This window comes from Mirounga angustirostris, unplaced genomic scaffold (assembly GCF_029215605.1).
Source record: "Mirounga angustirostris isolate CCGP_5_RB_7025 unplaced genomic scaffold, mMirAng1.0.hap1 SCAF_7, whole genome shotgun sequence".
NCBI lineage: Eukaryota > Metazoa > Chordata > Mammalia > Carnivora > Phocidae > Mirounga > Mirounga angustirostris.
In genome coordinates this window covers 96,855,219-96,879,996 of record NW_026991715.1, presented here as the reverse complement: position 1 = coordinate 96,879,996, position 24,778 = coordinate 96,855,219, and the positions used below count along the sequence as shown (strand labels likewise).

The window sequence follows — 24,778 nt, the reverse complement described above, 5'->3', positions numbered from 1 at the left end:
ATAAAATAAAAAATTTAAAAAAAAAGAAAGAACTGTGGATAAGCAGTAGAAAGTAACTTGTGAGAAAAGATTATTGCATTGGGGTGTTGGGATTATGAGTAATTTATTTTCCTTTAAAAATATACATTAATATTTTGAAGTATGATAAATAATATTTTTATTAATTTTTTTCTGATTATAAAAATATGTTCATCTTAGAAAATGTAGAAAAGAAAAATACAAAGATGAAGATATTATTCATCGTCTACATCTCGAGTAGATATCAGTGTTACCTTTTTGGTATATTTCTTTCTGTGCTTTTTTTTAGATGCATATGCACGTGTATCTGTTAACTGTATATTTTCCAAATTTAACTTTCTTTATAGTTTTTTGTACACTTGTTTTCAGGTAGCAGCACATTCTGGACATTTTCCCTTGTTCAGGATTTCCCTACACCATCATTTTATTTTATTTTATTTTATTTTTTAAAGATTTTATTTATTTATTTATTAGAGAGCGAGCGAGAGAGAAACAGCATGAGAGAGGAGAGGGTCAGAGGGAGAAGCAGGCTCCCTGCTGAGCCGGGAGCCCGATGTGGGACTCGATCCCAGGACCCTGGGATCATGACCTGAGCCGAAAGCAGTCACTTAACCAACTGAGCCACCCAGGCGCCCTATTTTATTTTTTTTAAAGGTTTTATTTATTTATTTGAGAGAGAGAGAGAGAGTGAAGGGAGTGGGGAAGGACAGAGGCAGAAGCAGACTCCCTGTTGAGCAAGGAGCCCGACACAAGACTCGATCCCAGGACCCTGAGATCATGACCTGAACCGAAGGCAGATGCTTAACGGACGGAGCCACCCAGGCACCCCTGCACCATCATTTAAAATCACATTAAGTCGTATTGTCCTCATTTAACCATGCACCCTATTTATCTAGCAGATCCCCCCTTGTTGGACTCTTAGTCATTCCTTTCTGGGTTTATGTAGATGGCCAAACAAGCCATCTTTATCAAAATGTGTTTCTCCTACAGAGCTGTTTTTTTTTTTTTTCCCCTTTCTCATTGCAGTGGTGTCGGGTTCATCATCCAGCTCCAAGTATGATCCTGAGATCCTGAAAGCTGAAATTGCCACCGCGAAATCCCGGGTAGGGCCCCTTTGCGTGTCCTGTGGAAGGGGGTCACGGCAGCAGCCACGGGCCCCTCCCCGCCCACAAGCCCAGAGCAGGTGCTTCCACCAGGCAGTGGCGGCCAGTGCCGACTGCCAGGATCCCGAATAATAGCGGGGGTGGCAGTTGTCATAGCAATTGTGATGGCAACCGCCGCTGCCATTTCACGGCATCCCCGGCGCAGTGCTCACTGCTTTCTGTCTTGAGTTCTCGAAGCAAGCCCGTGAAGCAGCTGTTGTCAGTGTCTGGACTTTAAAGACGAGCACACACGAGCTGAGGGAAGCTGAGGAACTTGCCCAGGGTCACAAGGACTCAGGCTGCCTCCACAGTGCTTCACGTCGTGCGCTGTCTTCCTAGCTGTTGCTTGTTCTCCATCGTCTTATTTAACTACGTCACAATAATTACTTCCTGACTTCTTGGGGATAAATAGGATCCCCTTTGTCCTGATGTGGAACTAAGGCACAGCAGTTAAGGGACTTGCTCGAGGTAAAGCCAGTATTTGGAACACTGGTTCAGTTACACTTCGAGCAGGTTCTCCAAAGTCAGGTGCCTGCAAGAAAATGTAAAAGGGGGCAGTGGGCTCGGGGTGAAGCAGGAGGGAGTGGTGGGAAGTGAGCAACCTAGAGAGCTGTGCCCTGTCTAAAGGGGTCGTTGAATTTTAGCCCTCCCCTCTTGGGCCATGCTGGAATGAGGGCTCAGTGTCAGCAGATCTTCTAATTTTAGAAAACAGCTATACTTAGGCTTACTATAGGAAATCTCTCAATATTTCATTATTAGCAATGAACTTTTTTGATTTAATAACTGCAAGCCAAACAAAGCATTCCTGCAGGTCAAACCTGGCTCCGTGAGCCATGTCTTGCCTCTCGCCTCCATGCACCGCACTCCCATACCCATCGCCTGCTTTAGGTAATGCACAGCCCTGCGAATGACCATGTTTCTGTTCTGTCTGAATAGGGAAGGGAGGCTCAGAGAGGCAAGGTGGCTTGAGAGAGGTCACCCAGCTAGGCAGTGGGAAGGCGAAGCTCTATCTCAGGGCCGCTAGCACCTGTCCACTTCCTGTTTCCCTCAAGTGAGGGCTGACCCAGGATGACCTGCAGGATAGCTGGGCTGGGATGCTGACTGCATGAGCAGCTGCAGAGACCAAGGCAACATCAGTGAGGGGAAGGTGTTAGGACCATGTGGCCAAGGGATATCGACCTGAGTCATTATGCAGGGGCTGTGGGGGGCTCTGGGTTCCCCTTAGAGGAGAAGGCAGCCCGTGGTTCCATTAATCACTGATCTAGCCCCTTCTGTGGTCTTCTGCCATCCAGGTCAACAAGCTCAAGAGAGAGATGGTTCACCTCCAGCAAGAGCTGCAGTTCAAAGAGCGTGGCTTTCAGACCCTGAAGAAGTAAGTCTACTCTGTCGTGCAGAGCGTGGGGGTGTCCCATGCTCCCCTTCCTGCCCCTATGTCTGTCTCTCTCATGTAAGGCCACTCTAATCATTCAATTCCAGTTCTAGTCCACTGGTATTTACTGAAGATACTGTCACCCAAGGTTGAGGTGTAGAAAGAGACAAGGGGAATCATTTCATTCTGTTTTTCTGAAGATTTTATTTATTTCAGAGAGTGCGCAAGCATGAGCAGGGGGAGGAGCAGAGGGAGAAGCAGACTACCTGCTTAGGGAGCATGATGCGGGGGCCCGATCCCAGGACCCTGAGCCCAGGACCCGGGGATAATGACCTGAGCTGAAGGCAGGCACTTAACCAGCTGAGCCACCCAGGCACCCCAAGGGAAATCCCTTCAAACCAGAGTTCTCATTGTCCTCTGAATTCCTGAAGCCATTAAAGTCTGTCCCATTCTGTTGAGTTTTACCAGCCAGTCACAGAAACAAGTACTGCTGGGCCTTTCTGGGCACCTGTCTCATCTCCTCCAGGAGATCCAGTAGGATCTGGTACACACGCAAACAAAACAAACTCTTCTTTCCCCTGGCCCCTAAAGATGAGCAGCTAGTGTGCCCCACTGAAGGAACGAGGCTCTCTTCCACGACACACAGATCACTAGACGAGCATGCACGGCACCATGCTCTATTGTTTTTTTGGAGCAGGTGTGTTGATTGCTTTTATCATTATACTAGCTAAGATTCGCTGAGCAGTTTCTCTGCCGGGAAGCACTTTCATTGTTTCTGCCTGGGTGACCTCATTTGATCCTCATCACTACTCTAAGGAATGTTCTCTTAGCTAACTCCGCTTTATAGGTGAGGAAACCGAGTCACATAGTAAGTGCTCAGTAAGCATTAGCTTATCGTTATGAATAGTCACACATGCAACGAACACTTATGCATTGAGTCACGTTCAGTGTATTTGATGGACTCAGTGTATAGTCATTGCAGCGGTGTCTGGAGCCCTCTTGGAAGCCCCAGGAGAGCAGCCAGTTGATTTCTCTGTTCTAAGGGACACCTCCCTTAGATTCCCAGGGAGGCCACATCTCTACAGACAGCTGCTTCTCTAGTCACTTGCCTTTTCTCTCTCTCTCTCTCTCTGCCTATACCTTTTCCTCAGCCTCTGAACCTCAAATCCACCCCGACCACTCTGTGGCCACAGCTCCGAGCCTTGGGATGTCTGTCTACAGGCTCTGTTAATCGAGGGAACTGTGACCACTCTCAGGGGTTGATTGGTTCTTACTCACATCTTCCCATCCTCCAAGCCCCCACTGCCTGGGGAGGAGCTACCATGAACCCCCCACCACACAAGGTTTAAGAAAGTATAAATTGTGTATAATGCTTTTTTGTATTATAAATTGTTATAAAATATGGTTTTATGTGTGTGTGCTTATACAGATGCATATGTTATTAATATATGTATATATCCATATGCCTGTGACAGTCAAGAGCAGGAATATGAGTTTAGAAAAGTCCTATTTGTGATCTATAAAGCAAATAACCTCATGAGCCCTCCAGATTCTGAACACATAGTTTAAAGGTTACTCACTCCCACGTCATCTTACCGCAGGGGCCCTCCCCTCCTCCCCCTTCCTGCAATCCTCAGGAGCTTCTGGTTAGAACATTTCCCATTCTTCTCTGAGCCACCACAAACCTGTTTTACCGCTTTGTCACCCTGTAGCAGCATTGAAAATTCTTGTTCTTTGGTAAGCTGACGCTGAAACCCCAAAGACAAGCCTCCTTTTTTTTCCTCCTCCCTCCACCCAACCGATGTTTGATATCAGGCCCAGATAAGACTCATGGCAGCCCTGACGCCCACACTCCCTACCTGAAGCCAGCTCCATGTTCAGTGCAGAGGAAGGCATCTGCTTTCATGCACACCTTGGCATAGAGGGTTAGGAATGTAGCCTCAAGGGGCAGATGGCCTGGGTTCAAATCCCAGCTCCCTGGGACCTTGCAAAAGTGACTTAACCCCCGTGAGCTTTGGTTTCTTTATCTGAAAAATAAGTGATTGTGAAGATGAAACTGAAGCGTGTGACAGGGCCTGGCAGTGAGTGTAAGGGTTGGCGAGGGATGTGAGGGGGTGACCTCTAGCTAGTTGCTGGCTTAGATTTGGGGAGGGACTCAGATGAACTCTGTTTGCCCCAGGCTAACAGCTCTGCTGCATAAGCATTTTGCATCAGTCACCTCAATTCACTGTCTCTCCCCCTTTAAGAGAAGTTTTTGTTCTGCCCCACTTTACAGATGAGGGCACTGACGAGGTTGAAAGTAGACCGTAGGCCCCCCCAGCCAGTAAGCGGCAGAGTGGGATTAGAACCCAAGACTTTGGGTTTTGCCGCTCATGTGCTAATACCTTCCTTCCTGGCTTCATCCTTAATAACCTTTTTCTCATACCCAGAAAACATACCCTCTTTCCACATCCCCTGGGATCTTTTTCAGAGGCTAGTGGTGGGAGATGATCTCATCACTTCTACCTCTCAGACTCCTCCCTTAGCAGAGCATGGGAGAAGGTGAAACTCGTCCATCTGTCATGACCATGTTCATGGTCAGCAACCCCAGTTTTAAAAAAAAAAAAAGGAAAGGTTGATGAGAATTGAAGGATGCCTCTTCGGAGACTGAAAAGAAAAATTGCGACGAAAGCTCGGGACTTGGGTCCGTCAGCTGCCTCGAGCCCTTGTAAATAGGAAAGAATTGAGACTTGGCATGTCATCCCTGTGGGTGGAGGGCCATGCGGCATCTTTCTGCATGTCCCCAAAGCTGCCCTGCCCAGGTGAGAGTTGTCCGGACAAGACCGAGAGGAACTGACTCCTGTCAGAGCCTTTGCCCTTCTCTGTGGCTGTGCTGTGGCTAGTGGCTGTGTGAATCTCTGGACAGCTGCGTGATTTGGAAATTCTAAAACACAGGCAGCCCACTACACCCTCCTCTCCCCTACAGCCACACAATTTTTCTTTCCCTTAAAAAAAAAAAAGATTCATTCAGTGAGCACATAATGGTGACCCTTTGTTCCCCTCCCCCCACCCCCCAATCCCAAGAGTGTTCCCTCTTGGAGCTCCTCTCTGGAGCCAAATTCCAGAGCCTGGGTTGCTAAGGCCCCTGAGGGAAATCAGGTAGAGGCTGTCTGAGGAGCCCAGGGCCCAGCAGACAGACCGCGTCTGTCTCATCCTGCTGAGGATTCAAAGCCATCCTGTTGGCAGAGGACAGCAGGGCACAGCCCCCTCCCCAGAACCCCCAGCCCCACTCAAGCAAATGGCATCTCTCCTGCACCCCTCCCCCACCTTGGGGCAGGGCCACCTCCTGTCCTGGGGGTCCCGCCTCTCCACAGAGCATCTCAGGCAGGCCTCTGCTACCAGAAAGCTCCCTTTAGACTAATTTTTCAAACTAAATCTGAGACCAGTCTTAGCCAACCTGGCAGGCTTGCTCGGGCCCAAGTCCTCGAAAGGAACAGACAGGCTATTTTTAGTGGGGAGACATAAATGGGGCTTTGTTTTCTCTCCACGGAGGCTGAAATAATGGACAGGCAGGGGGAGGGCCGTGCTGAGACCCGGGTTCTCTCCCTCTCTCCTGCTCGGAGGCACAGACAGACCGGGATGAAAACCTGCTCCCGCCATCCGTGATTCCCCACTCAGGTTATTTTTAGCCCAGGACAGTTTGGCCTCTAGCAGGAAACCAGAGAGGAATGCCTGTGAGTGGTTTCTCATCCCGAAATAATGGGTTTGTGGTGTTCCCTCAGACTGTAAGACTTCCTTTTCTCCACTGGGGACTGAGACCTCAGGCCTAGCCTTTGGGGAAAATGTGAAGCAGTTAAAATTTATCTCTTTCCTCTGAAGCTTCTCCACACCACAGCCTCCTTCGCCAGAGGGCCCGGACCTCCACCATCTCTGATTTGGTCTGATCTTCAGAAAGTGACATCGAGACCCTTAATTATTTTTTTTAACTCTTTTCTGCCACCAAAATGAACCTGTATGGGGGGCCTAGATAAGCTTGATTTGGTCCCATACATCCTAGTCCACCACCTGACTGTCCATCCTTTATCCATTTGACATTCCAACAGCTTCATGAACATGGGCTGGGCAGGTGACATTATCCAGGTGTTTTTAGAGGAGCAAGCCAAGCCTCCAAGCATTGAGGGCTGTGCCCAAGGTCATGCTACTGAGTAGCAGGGCTGGGAGATTTTCATCATTCGCAACTTTCTTTCATTATGCCTGTTGACTCCACAAATGCTTATTAAGAAGTCCATGGGTTTCAGCCGGGGATGATCTTGCTCCTCTCCCCCAAGGGGCATTAGGCGAAGTATGGAGGCATTTTTGGTTGTCACAACTTGAGGTCAGGATGCTGCTAGCATCTAATGGGCAGAGCCCAGGGATGCTTCTAAACATCCAGCAATGCACAGGACAGCCCCCACCACGAAGAATCATCCTCCTCAAATGTCAAGATAGTGAGGTTGAGAGACCCCGAGTTAAAGGAATGTTCTATGCCAGATACTGAGCAGATTCAGCCGCACCCGTGTCCCAAGCCTGCCAGAGACCAGTCAAGGACACTGCCGTACGTAATACTAAGTAGAACCCAACGTAATGGTTGTAGGTCACAGCTGCGCACAGTGTTATGGGAACACCTAGCCCGGCCTAGAGGACACAGGGAGGTAATCAGGGGAAGCTTCCTGTAAGAGCTGATGCTTAGAGGACCCTTGACTTCCAGGGTGGTGTCGATTCTGCAGCCCCACACCGTGAGACATTTCACTGGAACCTGCTGTGCCTTATCCCATAGGCCGGACCTGGGGAGGGAGGCTGTGCAGGACAGAGAGGAATCTTCTTACGGGACTGATGTCTGTCGTCTGCTTTTCCCCAGGGGAGACTCCATCCCTCACCCTATCTTTGTCTGACCTTCCCCATTGACTGTTTCCTAGAATCGATAAGAAAATGTCTGATGCTCAGGGCAGCTACAAACTGGATGAAGCTCAGGCTGTCTTGAGAGAAACGAAAGCCATCAAGAAGGCCATCACTTGTGGAGAAAAAGAAAAGCAAGATCTCATTAAGGTACGAGAGAGTTCCAGTGATGGGGATCCCACGTTGATTTCTCCTGAGCACCTTTCTGTGCCCGGACTCAGGCTGCTTCTGCACGCTACGCAGTCACTGAGGTCCCATCGCTGGCTTTCTTGGGCTTTCAGTCTCATTTTATGGAGTAGGGAGAGGAGGTTCAGAAGCATTAGGTGGCTTGCCTAAGGTCACGTCGCTGGCAGAGTTGTTCCAGGAGCCCTCTGCTCCAGTCCAAAGGTCATGTCCTTGCCACTCTTTCTAGCCACCTGGCTTCCTTCTCAAAGAACCGGATAGGGAGGCTGTTCCGACACCGATAGCCCCAACATCAGAATGGAACATCTTCATAAGTATTTCATCCCATGTTCTCCGTCTGTGCTGAGGACCGAGCAGATGAGAGTTGATGTGACTTCACGTGCCAGGCACTTTGCGTGCATCATGCCTCACTTATCTCTTACACCAGACCTAGTTCATCCCCTTCTTGCAGATAATGACAGTACAGCTCAGAATCAGTGGTGGGGCCAGGATTCGAACCCATGAACACGGACTCAGAAGCCTAGTCTTTCAATCCCTAGACACTCCACCTCCCCTCACAGGAACTACCCTGACCTCAGAGATACTGGATTTGTTTGTGTTCCCATTGGCACATGAGGATTCAGGCTCAGAGGGGCTGTAACTGATTTGGTGAAGGGAGCTTTACGCTCTATGACAAAGAGAATGATCTCGAAGCTCTTGCCCAGGGCAGCCCAGTGAAAACATTCAGGCCCTGGTGGACAGGGAGCCATGTTCCTATTGTGATTAGCATTTAAGAGCACTGAGTCTTAAGTCAGACAGACCAGGACCAAATCCTGCTCTGCCATTTGCCAGCTTCTCTATGCAACATCTCCCTTATGAAGAAGATGGGGACAATCCTAGGATTATCAGTCCCAGGTCTGATGTCAGGATTCAGTAAGCTGATGCTAACGCTGACAGGTGCTGAGTATTGACTGTACTGGCACCTTGCCCTGGTCATCTCGTTAAATCAGTATGGTAGTCCTATGAGATAGGACCTATGGTTATTCCTACTTTTCAGGAGGGGAAACTGAGGCACAGAGCGCTTAATCAACTAGCTCAGGTCACACAGCTAGGGAGTAGCAGTGCCAGGATTCCAAGGTAGGCAGTGTGGCTCCAGAGCCGGGGCCCATAGCATTCTCTCCCAAGTAAAAGACCCAGCCCGGTGCCCAGCACCGAGCAACTGCCCACTTACTGCTAGCTCTTTACTTACCTTACGGAGTGAGTGTGGCTTCCTACTGAATGACGCAAGGTGGAGAGGGAAGCACGCGGAGGGCGGCAGACCAGAGCTGCCTCCCGGGCAGTTGTGTTGCTAACCCTGCCCCCCTCCCCTCTTTAGAGCCTCGCCATGCTGAAGGATGGCTTCTGCACAGAAAGAGGGTCCCACTCTGACCTGTGGTCCAGCGGCAGCTCTCTGGAGAGTTCAGGTTTCCCGCTGCCAAAACAGTACCTGGACGTGAGCTCCCAGACGGACATCTCGGGAAGTGTGAGTAGGCTGTGCGTCCAGGAGACGGCTGTAGAGGGCAGTCACCTTCTCGTTTCTCACCTGCGGAGTTGACCGGTGTCTCTCTGGGCCTGGCTGCTAACTCAGCCTCCTGGAGCTCCGTTCTCTTGCAGACCGCTTGGCCCCAGGATGACATGAGGTGATGGTGTGGAGGAGAAGCCAGCGCTGACTCTAAGGTCCTGAGTGTTGCCTGGCCATGTGCTTGCATCTCTAGATGCTGCACAGAAAGCAGGTCTGAAGGACCAGGGTCTCTCTTGGGTTCCCTTCTTACAGATTTGTAACACCATTCTGCTTTTCTTTCACCAGCTATAAATCAGGTGATATTTTCCCCTCTGTTCATCTCGGAACGTTACATGTGGCTTTCAGACAGCTCTCTTCAAAAGCTCAGGCTGGTCACTGTAGTGAATAGTGTGAGTGCCATCCGGATTTACTCCATGGAAGTTTTAGAGCAGGACTGACCCATGGCCGTCTGGCTCATTTGGAGAACTTTTGTTTTCCTAGAACAGGTGACATTGAGCAGACCCACCTCCCAGCCTCCGTGGCTAAATGCTATTCCTCTCTGTTTCCTATAGCTGTGTCCCCAGTTGTGAAGAGACGTTCTATCCATGTCTGCTTGGATGAGCCCTGGAGCTTCTTGCTGCTCTTGACAGAATGATGCGGCCAATAGGCTGTCCCCTCCTTCTCCATGCCACCCAAGTGTCCAGCTATAAGCCACCGTAGGCCTCCCTGCCGGTTCTAGGACCCTCTTCTCAATCACTCAGTGTTTCAGTCCTGGCTGCCGCCTCCCTGAGTTTTCAGCGGAGCCCCTCCCCAGCTCTCCCAGGATGCCTTTCTTGTATGTTGGCTGCCCCTGTTTCCTCCTGACCAGCTGTCCTCCATGCTGCTGGAGCTTGAATGGGCTCCAAGCCCTTCGGGGCTGCAAGATGATATTCTGGGCGCTCCGCTTCTCTTCTGGAAGTGATGGATGTCTGAGTTTGGGGGTCTTCCCACAGCCTGCAGGAAGGAAAGTGTCTTTGCCTGACTAGCTTCCCTGCGATCACACAGCCAACTCAGTAATTGGGGGCTATTCTTAGCTACTTCCCACGCAAGCTGTCAAGTCTCTCATGAGCTCTTGAAATCCAACTCCGCACCGGCCACAATGGGCCTATAATTCCCGACTTTGTTCTTTCCCCCAGTTTGGCACGAGCAGCAACAATCAGTTGGCAGAGAAGGTCAGATTGCGCCTTCGATATGAAGAGGCTAAGAGAAGGTAATTAGGGGCTGGGGGCGGGATGGTTCCAGTTACGGCAACTACCGTTGCACAGTGTCTGCTCCTTGCCTGACTTCTCATACACCTCCTTCTCTTTAGTCCTCCAAGATTATGAAGATGAGGATTATGGTATTTATATTTTAACCCTCTCTGAAGCTCAGAGAGGAAATGACTGAGCCAGGGACGCTTAACTAGGTAAAAAGTGGCACTGTGCTTTGAACCCAGATCTCTGAAACCTCAGAGCCTCGTTCTCTTTCCACTTACTTGGCTCGGTTTCTATAATCAGGGTTTTCCAATGATCCTGTAAGTAGCCTGGTTTGAAGGAGCACAACTGAGGTTTTTAGCAATAAGGCGAAACAGACCCTGGACGCTGAACACTTCAGTGTCTCCTGCCCAATGGGGAGCCAGCTGTGTTTACAAACTGTGTAGACCCCACTGACTTTAGACGTTCTGTGGCTTCACGGGCTCCTAAGCAGTTGGCTGCCACCGCCACAAATAAAGTTAAAACAATAAGCAAAGCTGTTATTTTTAGAGCATCTGTTATGCACCAGGTATTGTATTAAAGCATTTGTATGTGTATCGTCTCATTGAATTTTAAAAACAACCTTATAGCATAGTTTGTGTTATCTCCATGTTAGAGAAGAGAAAGATAAGATCTAAGATGTTTTATGACTTTTCAAGATGATGGATTAGGATTTTGAACTCTGAACAGTCTAGCTCCAAGTCTGTGATCTCCGTGTGCACGAAGCCAGCCTTCCTGGGAAAGAATCCACAAAGTGTGCTGGTGAATGAAGCCAGGCATATTGTATCCACATGCTGCCTGGCCCATGGACATTCTAAGCCAGGCCAGATAGAGTGTGGCAGTGCCCGGCTCTGCCCGTCTGCCAACTCTGTGTGAGCCGCAGAACCCTTTGCAGCAGTGACGGAAATCCTACAGAAACTAGAAGAAGCAGCAAAGGAAATTTGTTGGCTTATTGAATTCCAAAGTCCTAGGATAAACCAACTTCAGGCACAGCTGGATCCAGGAATTCAAATCATGTTACATAGACTCAGTTTTTCTCTTCTCTACCCTGCTTGCCTTTGTATTGACAGACTTTCCTATCAAAATGTAAAGGTGACCCCCAGCAATTCTAGAGTTATATACTATCAGGTTAGCAACCCCAGCAGAAGGAGGACCTGCCTTTCCCAACAGATTTAACGGATTTTGAGTTTGAGGCTCCCTGGGTTTTCCTGGTGAACCAATCATTGTTGCAGAGTTGGAGGAATTAGAATTCTCTGAAGGTCCAGGCATGCGTCATGTGCCTAACTCTGGGAAGGGGATTGAGATTAGTTTTGTGGGACCCAAGTGACTTAAGTATGGTAGGAGTGATTTCCCAAAGAAAATGTGGAGTATTACTAACAGGAGGAGGAGCAATTGGATCCTGGGTCAGGTAGAGAAAACACTCTGTGCATTATTTCAGCTCCCCCTAGAGGCCCAGCAAAACAGCAGGACTTCTGCATTTGGACAGCCACTTGTCCCCTCTGAAGGGGACCACTCTGAACCCTGGATCCATTCCAGCCTGCAGTAATGCCTGTCTTAGAGGATCAGTTCTGGAGAGACCCAAGGACTGAAATCTCCCCTCTGGGCTTGAGCCATTAAACTTCTCATCTCAGAGCTTCTTGGCTCATCTGCCATTACCCAGCTTCACGCCTCCCTTTTCACCCAGAGGTAGTTTAAATGTCAAGGAGAGAGCGGCCCGCTGAATGGAAAGCAGAGGCTGCAGGGCTTAAAGAAGAGAGGGCAGGTGGCTGTAATGAAAAGTCTGCTCGCTAAGTTTTGTCATGTGTGCATTTCTGCAGAGCGAGTCCAGTGCTTTTCATCAGATCCACCAAAAGGTGGGTGGCCTGAAGGTTAAGGAACACTGGGAAAGCTCCACAAAAAAGTACATCTAAGCCTTAAGCATCGATCACCCCTTCAGTGTACTGAGCCTAGTGGAGCCCCTGCCAGACCTGTCCAGATCACTCCATCCTCAGAGTGGCAGAAGCTACAAAGTTGTCCCAGATTACTCTCTTTGTGAATGTGGCATATAAATTAATCGACTCCAGGAATCCCTCTGATGCAGGTGGCTGGGAACTGAGCAAACCTAGATGTGTTTGCATGGAATTTTCACGACACGCTGTGGAGATTTTGTCCCCAGCGGTGTTTCTATAAATGAAGGGTTAGGCCACACATCCGCAGATAAGATCGGACTGGGAGTGCCGAGGCCTGGGCACTCCACAAGTGCCGGCCGTGTTTATGACGTGCAGGCTTAGGTGATCCATCTCCTCTGTGGACATCTCTCCAGCAACCTCACTGCCAGGTCTTAATCCACACTGTAGGGATTGGTGGGGCAAGGATGTGATGCTGAAGGTCTTTGCAAAAGCTAAATCCTAAAGGATCGCATCATGATTGCTTTGAGATATTTGTAGCAGTCATCTTAGTTATATTGTGGATCTTATTTTGGTCCAAAGATAATTATACTTTATATCTGTGCAGCAGGCGCTTGGCAATGTATAAAGAGCTCTTGATGGTAAGTTTTCATTCGGGTCTCATAACCCACCTTGCAGGTTCCATTATTGACCCCACCTTACAGGTGAGGAGACTGTGTCTCCAAGAGGTTAAAGGATGGAGCTCCCAACTCCTTCCTTTCAACATTTAATAAGTGCCTATAGTGTTCCAGGCCCTGTGCTAGAAGCTCACGATCCCAAAATGGTCTAAGAATGGCGCCTTCTGTCAAGAAGACCAGAGCCAAGACTCTCCGGCTCAAGGCCTCTGACCCCAGTCTCTAGACCGGGAATACGCGGTTAGCAACTGCAGTATTTGCTGTCGTTGTAGTGGGCCCCCGATGGCCATTGGTTGAGCACCTGTTAGTGCCAGTTCCTCTGAATACGTTATTGCTCATTTTCAGAACAAGGCTCGGGGAGTTCACCCGACGTTCTATACCTAATAAGTGGTCGAACCAGGTAATAAAACAGTAGCAGCAGAAGCATTCGTTTTAGTACCTGCTACGTGACAAAGACCGTGCTTTGAGAGCTCATGGAATATGTCTAAAGCCTTCCACCACAACCCCATGACAAAGAAGCTTTCGTTATTCCCTTCAGAGACATGAAGCGACTTGCCCAAGGTCCCATAGCTGGCGGTGGGAGGTTATTGCCTGGTGATGAACCCAGCTCTCTGTTCTACCAGCCTTCGTGTCCCTCAGGGCAAGGACATTGCCTTGTTTACGTCTCTTCCCCACCCCTGCAGAGCCTACTCGTTGTTGGCACAGAGTAGGCACCCCATGTGTTGGTTAGATAAAAATAGGTTCCTTGAGATGACATGCTGGTCCGGTGAAGACAGTCACCACCAGAGATGGCTCTGAGGCTGTCATGGCTCCTCGTACATAACCTTAGAAACACAGTCTGTGACCCTGCTCCCGCTGTGCCCCTCTCTGCCCACAGGATCGCCAACCTGAAGATCCAGCTGGCCAAGCTTGACAGCGAGGCCTGGCCTGGAGTGCTAGACTCGGAAAGGGACCGGCTGATCCTCATCAATGAGAAGGAGGAGCTGCTGAAGGAGATGCGCTTCATCAGCCCTCGAAAGTGGACCCAGGGGGAGGTGGAACAGCTGGAGATGGCCCGGAAGCGGCTGGAGAAGGATCTGCAGGCAGCTCGGGACACGCAGAGCAAGGCCCTGACGGAGAGGTGGGGCTGGGCTTGGGCCAGGAGGGCGCGTGGGGTCCTACCCTCGCTGCCAGTCTGTGCTGCAGCCCAGGCAGGGGAAGGAGCAAGGGGGACCACCTGGGGCACCTGGGCTCCGCCCTAAGAACACTCAGCCTAGAGATCCCACAACTCTCCCAAGTCGCAAATTGGGGGAAGTGATTCACCATCCAGAATACCAGCTCCCTGGGAGTTTGCGCAGGGAATCCCAGTACCAAAACGTCTGCTCGGGTGCAGGTTTTCAGAAATTATCTTCTGACTAAAGTAAGCCACATAACCCTATGTAATGTAGAGCAGTCATTTGCCAACTTTGTGGCAGTGACTCCCGTGATACAGAAGTTTCACGAAACAGTGCATACTCTTTCTATGTGGGGTAGCCCTCTGATAGTGTCTCTCTTACATTGCATTTCTTCTCATGATGGTCATGACCCACTAATGTCACCTCAGGCTGAGGGGTTTCAGTTTGCACTTTGCAGAACACTGGTTTAGAATGGGGGGTGCAAGTAAACTTGCCTACACCCCAGCGGAAGCAGGCCAGACGTCCTAGGTGCCTGGATGTACGCTCTCTGCGTCACCTCGTGATGGGTCCTAAGATACCTTCAGGGAGCCTTCTGAGCTCTACAGCACCCAACTTTCAATCGTACCCTAGCACCCGAATAAGCCCCACTTGCACATGGTGGGGTGCCAGATGGATCAAGGTGAGCAGGCTCTGCCTGGCCCCTTGTAAACAAGCACATCAGAGTCCAGTGCTCATGGCTGCGAGCATCCTATGGAAGAGAGGAGAAAGCCGACCCAGCGGTCTTTTGTCTATGTCTACAGCCGTTTGCTTCTGGTCCCGTGTTTGTCTGTCTGTGTTCATCCCCCGGACTCTGTTGTTCTCTCTCTAGGTCTCTTTCTCTCCCATTTCTTCTGTTCCTCTCTCCGATCTCTCCCTTTCTCTCTCTCTCTCTCTCTCTCAGACTGGGAGTATCATGCTCCTCATCGTCACATATCAGCCTCTCCACTCCAGGGGCCTTTGAGAAGGACAGGAATGGACACATCCAGAAAGGGCACCACAGGCCTGCCAGACCTCAGTCACACATCAATCACCATCAGACATCCCAACACCCCAGGTCCTACCCCCTGCTTCCACCCTCCCCCTCTGTGGGCCCCCACCACCACTTCTGAGAGCTGCTGAGCACTCACACGGGGGGCTGGTTGGAGCATGGACTCCCTGGCCTCTCCCCAGGGACCAGTTCCCCAGCCCTGAGACGCAGCCCAAGCTCTTGCATTTTGAGCCAGCACCCCAGGTACTGAGCTACAGCTTGTGGGGATTCCAGCTCCACCTTCTGGAGCCTCTCCCTACTTCTATGCTTGATGTGTTTGTAGCTTCCCAGCATGTGCCAGGCATCACACACAAATGCCAGATGGCCTGGCAAGCTGGCGCCCCTGGGAGGAGGCCTCGGCACCTGCGTGTTGCTGCAGGTGGTTACACCCCCATGCTCAGGAAGGTGAGGCCACCTGATTCCCAGTCCCCTTGACATCCTGGTGGGCTCTGGTGGGGCCTGCGTTTTCTCCCAGAACACGTCTCTGTGACTTTTCTCCCAAAGAAGGGGGGGCAAATGAAGGTAGAAATGGTGAGCCCCAGCTGCTTCTTGGCCCCACAACCCCACAGCCTTCCAGGCCTCTGCTCTTAAGGAGAGTCAGGAGATTCCACAGTCCTCTCCATTCTGTTGAGTCAAGGATTTTGTGCACCACGGGCTCCATCTGCCGGCCTGTGCTGCCTGCTCCGCCAGCCCCAGGCGGGGACTCTGAAAGAAGAGCGCCAGGGATTGAACTGGCCAAGACCCATGCCGAGCCCCTCACCACCTTGCTGAGTCGTGTAGAGCAAGTTCTGGTCTTCATTGCAGAGCTTGTGTTGGAGGTCCGGGTGTGTTGGTGGAGGTTTGGCATGGTTGGGTGTTTCCATGAGAATGAACTCTTTCTCCCAGTCCCTCGGCTGGATTGGGTCAGTCAGTCCCTCCCTAGCAAGATGGCATAAGGGCATATGAGCCCCACAGTGGAACACATTTGTCTGCGGGAGATAGAACAGGCAGGTCTTTCAGCAGAGTGAACGAATTTTGCCTCCCTCCACTGGGAAAAAGTGGTCCATGCAGCCAATACTGAGCACAGCCATGTGGTGGGCACTGTGCCGAGTGCCGGAGAGCAGGACATACCACTGCAGCAGCTCGTAACCTTCGTGTGCCCGAAATCACCTGTGAGCCTTCTGATGCAGATGCATGGGCCCTGCCCCGACTTTCTGATTCAGTTGATCAAAGGAGGACCCAAGAAGGAGCATTTAATAAGCATGCCTCCCTTTCCATTGCAGGAGGTCTGCAGACCACACGCTGAGAACCTTAAATGTAGTGGCTCCCTGAGGGCAGCCCACATTCTGAGTTAGTGAGGGCACAAGCCCCTTCCCTGTCAGATCCTGGGACCTTCAAGGGGGCTCACTCCAGCAGTTAGAGGGGGCCATTCCAGGCCCACCCCAAGCTGCCCTCCGTATGGGATTTCAGGAGAGGCGGGGGAGGGGGACTGAGAGGTGGGTCTGGATCCAGCAGATTCTTCTAAAAGCAAGGATTTTGCTTCCAGGGAGGTCATTACTGACATGGGCTTTGGTATCAGCTATCAGCCATGCCTCCGTGCAGATCTTTGCTCCCACGTTCCAGGACACTCCACCACACTCACCTGCCTCTTCTCTGGGCTCTCTGGCCCCACTCTCTTGGGCTTCTTTGCCTACTATTGCCAATCCATTCAACCATGGAGTGCTGTATGTACTCAGAGCTTAGTGCTAGGCCCTCCCTTTTTTTCCCCATTACATTTTACCCTACGGTGGTACATTCGTTTGTTAGGGCTGCCAAACCAAAGTACCACAAAATAGGTGACTTCAATAGCAGAAATGTGTTCTCTCACAGTTCTGGAGCCTGAAGCCCAAGACCAAAGTGTTGCCAGAATTGTTTCTTTGGAAGTTTCTCTCCTTAACTTGACAATCACCATCCACACATGAACGTCTGCTATGTCTTCACTTGGTCTGCTCTATGTGCAGGGTGTGTGTTCTAATCTCCTCTTATAAGAACACGGGTCATGTTGGATTAGGGCCCATCCATATGACCTCATTTTAACCTTAATTCCTTAAAGGCCTTTTCTTCAAATACAGTCCCATTTTGAGGTACTGGGTTATTAAGACGTCAGCATAGGAATTCTGGGGTAGGGGGACACAGTCTAATCCATAGCAGATGGTCCTCTCTTTCGTGTGGTGATCCATGTGATGGGGGTTCCCCACCTTGGCAATAGCCCACCTGTTCAGCGTTCAGGCCCACGCATCCATAAGAGAGCTGTTCTCTTCCCCTGGGCTGCTCCGCCCCTCGCCTTCCCATCTCTGCAGAAGCCATCTCCGATCTGTTCAGTTGCTCGTGGCAGGTACCTCACAGTCTTCCTCTTAACTCCCTCAGCCTTGCCCCTCATCCAGCCCATGACCTTTCTCTGTCCTCTCCAGTGTCACCCTGGTCCATGCCATCTCAATCACACCATCGTAGCCACCCCAACCTCTTGTCCCTGCCTCACGTCCACAACCTACCCCTTTTCCTCACGGCAGCCATCGGTGACCTTAAAATGAAAGTGGCCCCCGCTGTGATTCCCTGCTTGGAATGTTCTTTTCCCTGCACTTCTCCTGGCCAACTCCTGTCCATCCTTCATATCAGCTTAAATGTCTCTGCTAGTCAGGGCAGGCCACCTGCCGCCCAAATCTCCATGGTTTAACACAGTAGAAGCTTGTTTCTTGCCTACATAGCATCCAGTCGAGTATGCCTGGCTGACAGGCAGCCTTCCATGTGTTGGATCATTCAGGGACCCAGGCTCTTCCTGTCTGTGGCACCTCCCCTCTTAGAGCTCTCTAGGCGACTGTGGGGAAGATCCACCAACTTAACCCACTTCGGCCTGATGTGCCTTCTTCGCTCACATCCTATTGGCCAGAACCCTGTCCCATGCCCTGCCCGCCCAGCTGCACGGGAATCTGTGAAAGGGTCCGGCTGTGGGCTCAGGGAGCCGAGGAGAGCATAGATCCTCAAAACAGGCCCAGCCACACAGTCACTTGCTCTGGAGGCCCACCTGCCAGTCTAAATTGGGTCTCTCCTGAGTTCTTTTCTACCATTCTGTACTTTATCCTCATAAACCCTGACACACGATGTGTTAGATATTAGAGATTCGAGTATTCTCTTAATATTTGTCCTCTCCCCCACTCCGCAGCAGAATGTAAGCGCCATAGGAGCAGAAACTAGTTTTGTTTTGCTCACATCTTTATCCCTAGTGCCAACAGCAGGTTTGGTATGAGGTAGGCACTCAGCAAATATTGGCGGGTTGGCTAGGGGCCAGTGGATGGGAAGGAAGACGGGAGGGGAGGGAGGGATGATTGGGTAGAATTCTAATTCTCTAGGTTGAAGTAAATTAACTCTAAGAGCCTCAATTTCCCGTATGTAAAGCGGTAGAAACCATTTCAGCTGTGCAGGGCTATTGTGCAGATGAATTAAGGCTGTGTGACACATTTCCTAGCACAGCACCTGGTATGTTGTAGGCGATGAATATATTTGTTACTATAGGATCGTACGTGGAGGCCCTGTCTCCCCGAACGTCGTGGTAAAACGCTTCCGGAAAATTCCTGTGTGTGTGACTGTGGGTCTGTGTGTACATGTCCACAAGTACCTGCCTATGATTCCTCGTTCAGATGGACGGAGGCCAGATCTCCTGGGGCTCACCACTCGGGCCCTCTGTCCCTGCAGGTTAAAATTGAACAGTAAGAGGAACCAACTGGTGAGAGAACTGGAGGAAGCCACCCGACAAGTAGCGGCTCTGCACTCCCAGCTGAAAAGGTGAGTGGTGCGGGCCGCCTGGGCGTCTGCCTTCGGCTCAGGTCATGGTCCCAGGGTCCTGGGATCGAGCCCCACGTCGGGCTCCCTCCTCCGCGGGAAGCCTGCTTCTCCCTTTCCCACTCCCCCTGCTTGTGTTCCCTCTCTCGCTGTGTCTCTCTCTGTCAAGTAAATAAAATCTTAAAAAAAAAAAAAAAAAAAAAACAGGTGAGTGGTGGGCAGCAAGTGTGGCCGCAGGGCTGGGCTCTGCCCTTCCTGTGTCCACCACAGCTTGAGTGTGGACATTTAGAAGCACAGCAGGCAGCTGGTTAGGCTGGTGCACTTGGGCTGGGCCTGGCGTGGCCAGGGGCACAATCCTTCTCTCTGGACTGCGGCACCCTCAGTCCTTCTGCCAGCACCGAGGAGCAGGCCCCCGTCAGAGGCCGGTGTGTCCCATTGACGTCTCGAATACCTGCCCGCCTGCTTTCCCGACACAGAGAGCGCAGGCCTCGGGCCTGGGCCTTGGTGGGCGACAGCGCGTCACTGGGATTTAATAACATTTTGTCCCATCAGAGATTTGTAATGCTCGCCTTCTATTTGCAGTAAGTGATGCTGCTTTTCCAATCACACTTAGGATATGAAGTCTCCTTTTTAAGATAAATGTATTGAAGAGTAAAGACTGAGTTTATCTGAGGAAAATATCAAGAAATAGGGCTGGATTCATACAGGGAAAGAGTGTGCAAACGGACTAGGGCCGGTGGAGGTTCGGGAAACAGGAAGAAGTAGGCTTCTGAGGCAGCTGACTTGGGTCTGAATCCCAGCTCTGCCACTTTCTTATTATGTGGGGTTCTCAGGGTATCCTCTTTAGTGAAATGGGGGTGCATGGTCTCCCCTGGAGACTGTCAAGAGGGTGCAACAAAATTCAGTGTTGGAAGTGTCCATAGTGCTGTTCAGAGCCAGGAAGGGAATTCCAGGTGGCCCCCTACCCTCTGCGTGTTTTCACCCTCTGTCCTCTCCCCGCCCCCAGCCTCTCAAGCAGCATGCAGTCCCTGTCCTCTGGCAGCAGCCCTGGATCCCTCACGTCCAGCCGGGGCTCCCTGGCCACCTCCAGCCTGGACTCCTCCACCTCAGCCAGCTTCACTGACCTCTACTATGACCCCTTCGAGCAGCTGGATGCGGAGCTGCAGAGCAAGGTGGAGTTTTTGCTCCTGGAGGGGGCCACGGGCTTCCGGCCCTCAGGCTGCATCACCACCATCCATGAGGACGAGGTGGCCAAGACCCAGAAGGCGGAGGGGGGCAACCGCCTGCAGGCCCTGCGCTCCCTGTCTGGCACCCCGAAGTCCATGACCTCCCTGTCCCCCCGCTCCTCCCTCTCCTCTCCATCCCCGCCCTGCTCCCCGCTCATGGCTGACCCCCTCCTGGCTGGAGATGCTTTCCTGAGCCCTCTGGAGTTTGAAGACCCGGAGCTGGGTGCCACTCTCTGTGAACTGAGCCTCAGCGGCAGCACCCAGGAGAAGTACCAGCTGGACGAACCAGGAACGGAAGGCAGACAGTTGGGCCAAGGTAGCGAGCATCACATCCGGAAGAGGGGACCACGAGGAGGGAGGAGGGTAGGAAGTGCACTTGGGCCTGAGCACAGACCCCAGTGGTAATTATGGTCATTTACTGACTGCTTTCTGTGTGCCCAAGGGAGTGGGCGCTTGAATAGTGAGAAGGAGCCAGCTTGGGAAAAGTAAGAGCAAAACCTCTGAGGCTACCAGCGAATCAGGCAGAGTCCAGGTCATTTAAGGCCTTGTGGGCCATGCATGGTAGGGAGTTTGGATTTTATCCTAATAGCAGCAGGGACCCATATGACCGTTTGAAGCCGGGGAGATACGATCTGGCTCCCATTCTGCATGGGGTCAGAAAGAACATTTTGGTATGGATTGAGATTCCAGTAGGGATCTTCAAAACAGAAGATGCTGATAGTATAGCCAAGCTTTATCAGGAGAGAAATTCTTCATTTTTAGCAGCAACCACATATTAAATTGTAATAGTTAATATTTATTGGGGTATATTATGTGATGGGCAATGTGCCTTATACAGTGAAATAGGTTACTTCTATTATGCCCATTTCACAGATGAGGAAACAGGTTCGGAAAGGTAGTATTACTTGCTCTAGGTCCCCCAGCCAGCAGGTGGGGAAAGAAGGGATTGGAACCTGGGTTTTCCTGACCCAGCACCCCACCTCTTTATCATCGCACTCCTCTCCGGATGTGAGGCAGCTCTGTGTGTTTGCTCCTGAGACACTCCGGTGCTCACTGGCCCCACCATGCCCATCTGGTGTGAAAGTCAAAACTGAGCAGGGTGCCCAGATAGCTCACCTGGGGCTCCCAGGCTTTCCTGGCCACAATTTATTGAATGCAGGTATACAAGGTACGATCACTGTTCTGTATTTACTCATTTAAGCCTCATAACAACTCTGTGAGATGGGTGCTATTTTTATCCTCATTTACAGACAAAAGAAGTGAGGCCCAGGAAGGTCAGTGTCACGGCTAGGAAGTGGCAGAATCAGGACTGGCACCAAGACCACCTGCCCAGATCCCACACTAAGACGTGTGCCGGCTTTGAATGCACAGGGCTCCTGTTTCTGGCTCCTTTTGAGGCCAGGTGGGAGAATTGGACCCATCTCAGCCTTAAGGCTCCAGGAATGGGTGGAATGGTTGCTGCTATGCCCAGAATTATCCGTTCGTGTGCAAGGGCCAGTGGGAGCAAGGTGGGGGCAAGACGAGATTTCCCGGTTAATTAAAGGCTCTGCTGGGTGAGTGCCAGCCATTTCCTTAGAAGAGGAGCCGAGAGATCCCTGGGGCTCCCTCATCAGGAAGGGAGTCTTGCTGAGTGCTCTCAAACAAAAATAAAAACAGGCTTCCTACTACAGCAGGTGGCCAACTTCAGAAAATTGTCCCCTGGAGAGGAGCGAGTACAGGTGGAACGTCTAACCAGGCTCCAGAAGAGCCCCTGACAGTCTGTCAGAGGATGGCAATGAGCCAAGTCAGGGACCCAGCAAGGTGCCGGGAGTGACCCCCTCCTCCCCGAGTGTCCTTGGGGCTTGTGGGCCAAGGACTGCCCATGTCTCAGGATGGCGTCTTCCTTCACGCCATCTCCAAAAGCCGTCCCTGCGGTGAACGATGCCAGGCTGAGCTTTGACACTAAGCAGGTTATGCGATTAGTGCCGCTGTTCAGTCAGCAGACAAATTAATCTCCTTAAGTGGTTTAGTGGAGGGTGGAGATGCGTGGGTCTGAAGGCGGGGGGGGAGGTGGGGGGGTTCTCCACTAGCTGCAGCAGGCATGGGACGCGGGCTGGGACAGCCGCACCCAGATGGCCTCTCGGCTTCCCCCAGGTTCGCTGTCCCCGTCCCTTCCCTCAGCCTGGCCTGCCCCCCGCCCTGTCTCTTCTCCAGGCTGCCCCGGTGCCTGGCACCCAGCGGGCGCTCAGAAGTGCTGGCTGTGGGGTGGCAGGGCCTGAACCTCGTCTTCCCCACCGCACGGAGCTCAGGAACTGTCCTGTCCATCTTGCTAGCTCGGAGCCTGGCAGCGGGCCTGGCTCACCATTGGCACTTGCGACTTAGGGGAGGAAGGAATGTGCAGCATGGGCCAAGTGCCTGGTTGGAGCCCTGGGTCAGAGGCTTTTGAGGGCCTCTGTCAAGGGCAGGGGAGCTGAGGAGCAGAGTTAGGAATGGAATAGAATAGACCCGAGTGGGAAGAGCCAGTGGTGAAATCCTGTCTTTTCTTCCTCTTGCCCCTCCCAAGGGTCCAGGGGCTGTCATTTTGCCCCAGGTGTGTAGGGATCGATCTAGAAGGCATCACCACAGTGATAGGAATGACCATTGCAGTAAGGACAGTGGTACTGAATTGCATCAAGTGTTTTCCTGCATCAGCCTCTGTACTAAGGACTTCACTAGAATGTCTCGTTGGGTCCTCCCGGCAGCCACATAGGGTAGGTGTTACTTTCCCCATTTTACAGAGAAGGAATCCAAAGGCCAGAGAGCTGAAATCCATGTCTCAGTGTCATGAAGCAGTAAGTGGTGGAGCTGAGAGGTGAACCCAGGCGCTTTGGTTTCCAAGTCTGGGATGTTAAACACAGAATCCTACACCCCAAAGGAAGGCAGGACCTTGCTGTCAAGTTCAGAGGTGGTATTTGGCGGGACCGCCCTAGGACAGAGAGTAGATCAAAAGTGTGTGTTGCAAAGACAGTGTCCTGGTTTTGGAACCCTGCCTTCCCATCCTTCCTTTTTCCCCCTTCTTCCTCCAGCTATGAATACAGCCCAGGGGTGCAGCCTGAAAGTGGCCTGTGTCTCAGCTGCTGTGTCGGATGAATCCGTGGCCGGGGACAGTGGTGTGTATGAGGCTTCCGTGCAGAGGTGGGTCCCTGAGTCTTGGCTCTGTCTGGGAAGTCTGAGAATGCAGAGCCCGGGCCCCCTCGGGTGTGTGGGAGGGGCCCACAGGAGGCCATGGCCAGGTGACCCCACCTTCCCCCTGGGAGCCCTGTTTAGGGTATGTTGAAGATGCACACAGCACTGCTCCTCCTGCGGCTGGGGGCACTTCACATTCACGGGAGTGCTGGTCCCGTGATTGCCACGAAGGAGCATATGGCTAGGGGGGCAAGTACTGGAGAAAGGGCAGCCCCTTCCAGAGAGGAATCCCGAGCAGTTGTGGGAAGGCAGGGTCTGCAGGGAGTCTGAGCAGACCCAAACTTTCGTCCTTCAGGACGCAGCTGCACCCTTCCAGAGAGAACCCCTTTTCTGGAAAATGGCTTTGGCCCCAGGTTACTGCAGGGAAGCCTGACCCTCTTCTTCCCCGTGTTGCCTTCCAGACTGGGTGCATCAGAAGCCGCTGCTTTTGACAGTGACGAATCGGAAGCAGTGGGTACAACCCGGGTTCAGATTGCCCTGAAGTAAGTGACTGGGAGGGTGAGCGCAGAGCGGGTGGTCGGCAGCAGCCTCCCAGCCTTGACCTTCATGGCTCCCCCGGGGGAGGAAGGCAGAACCAGCAGGACCTGCCGGGAGTTGTGGGTTCCCAACTGAAGGGGGCCAGCCCTCTCCCTCCCTCTCAGCTGCACATTTAACAAAAGAGAAAAATGAGGTCTTGAAGACCTTGTAACTTGCCCCAACTCTCAGAGCTAGCCAATGGCAGAGGCAACCCTGACTGAGACCTCCTGCGTCTTGGTCTCTTTGGTCATTGTTGCTGCGGCTGTTTGTCTTACCTTTCCATTGAGGTTTCCACCGTCTGGGGGTTACAGCCCAGATGTGTTCTTCTTGTTGTTTTCTCTTGGTGCAGGATGGCCTCGATACTGTTTTCAGTAGAAATTAATTGCCAACATTTAAATATCGAGAAATTTCACGTAACGCAATCTTCAGGCTTCTCTTTAAAAAATTGAGACTGACAGCCCTGCCCCTGCACCCCTGCATGGCAGCAAAGCCCTGGCCCTGCGCTCTCGAGCTCAGCACAGTCTCCCGAGCAGCCAGCAGCCACATCGGTGATCACTGAGAGAGAGAAAAATGGGTCACTCCTAGGTGCTCCATATGCCCCTTTCCATTTCAGGTACGATGAGAAGAATAAGCAGTTTGCAATATTAATCATCCAGCTCAGTAACCCTTCTGCTCTGTTGCTACAACAAGACCAGAAAGTGTGAGTATATGGCAGACAGGGTGTCTGTCACCCTGTCAGCCTCTGTGGCCATCCCCGGGGGCGCTCTCTGTGCTGCTCTGACAGTGGGCCCTGTGTGTATTTAACACGTGTGACCGTCATGCCACGTGTCAGTACTGTGAA

The 24,778-nt window shown here is 51.6% G+C and overlaps 1 protein-coding gene across 2 annotated transcripts in view; it reads left to right on the top strand.

Moving 5' to 3' along the window:
* WWC1 (WW and C2 domain containing 1) overlaps positions 1–24,778 on the top strand; it is a 147,779-nt gene that overhangs the window by 90,103 nt on the left and 32,898 nt on the right. For both annotated transcript variants that reach the window (XM_045887461.3, XM_045887470.3), the window contains exons 4-14: positions 1,045–1,121; positions 2,453–2,532; positions 7,464–7,593; positions 8,981–9,127; positions 10,321–10,394; positions 13,854–14,096; positions 18,905–18,994; positions 19,998–20,533; positions 23,262–23,370; positions 23,823–23,903; positions 24,551–24,637. In XM_045887461.3, the coding sequence (XP_045743417.1) occupies positions 1,045–1,121; positions 2,453–2,532; positions 7,464–7,593; positions 8,981–9,127; positions 10,321–10,394; positions 13,854–14,096; positions 18,905–18,994; positions 19,998–20,533; positions 23,262–23,370; positions 23,823–23,903; positions 24,551–24,637 (1,654 nt within the window). The remainder of the gene's footprint in view (positions 1–1,044; positions 1,122–2,452; positions 2,533–7,463; positions 7,594–8,980; positions 9,128–10,320; positions 10,395–13,853; positions 14,097–18,904; positions 18,995–19,997; positions 20,534–23,261; positions 23,371–23,822; positions 23,904–24,550; positions 24,638–24,778) is intronic.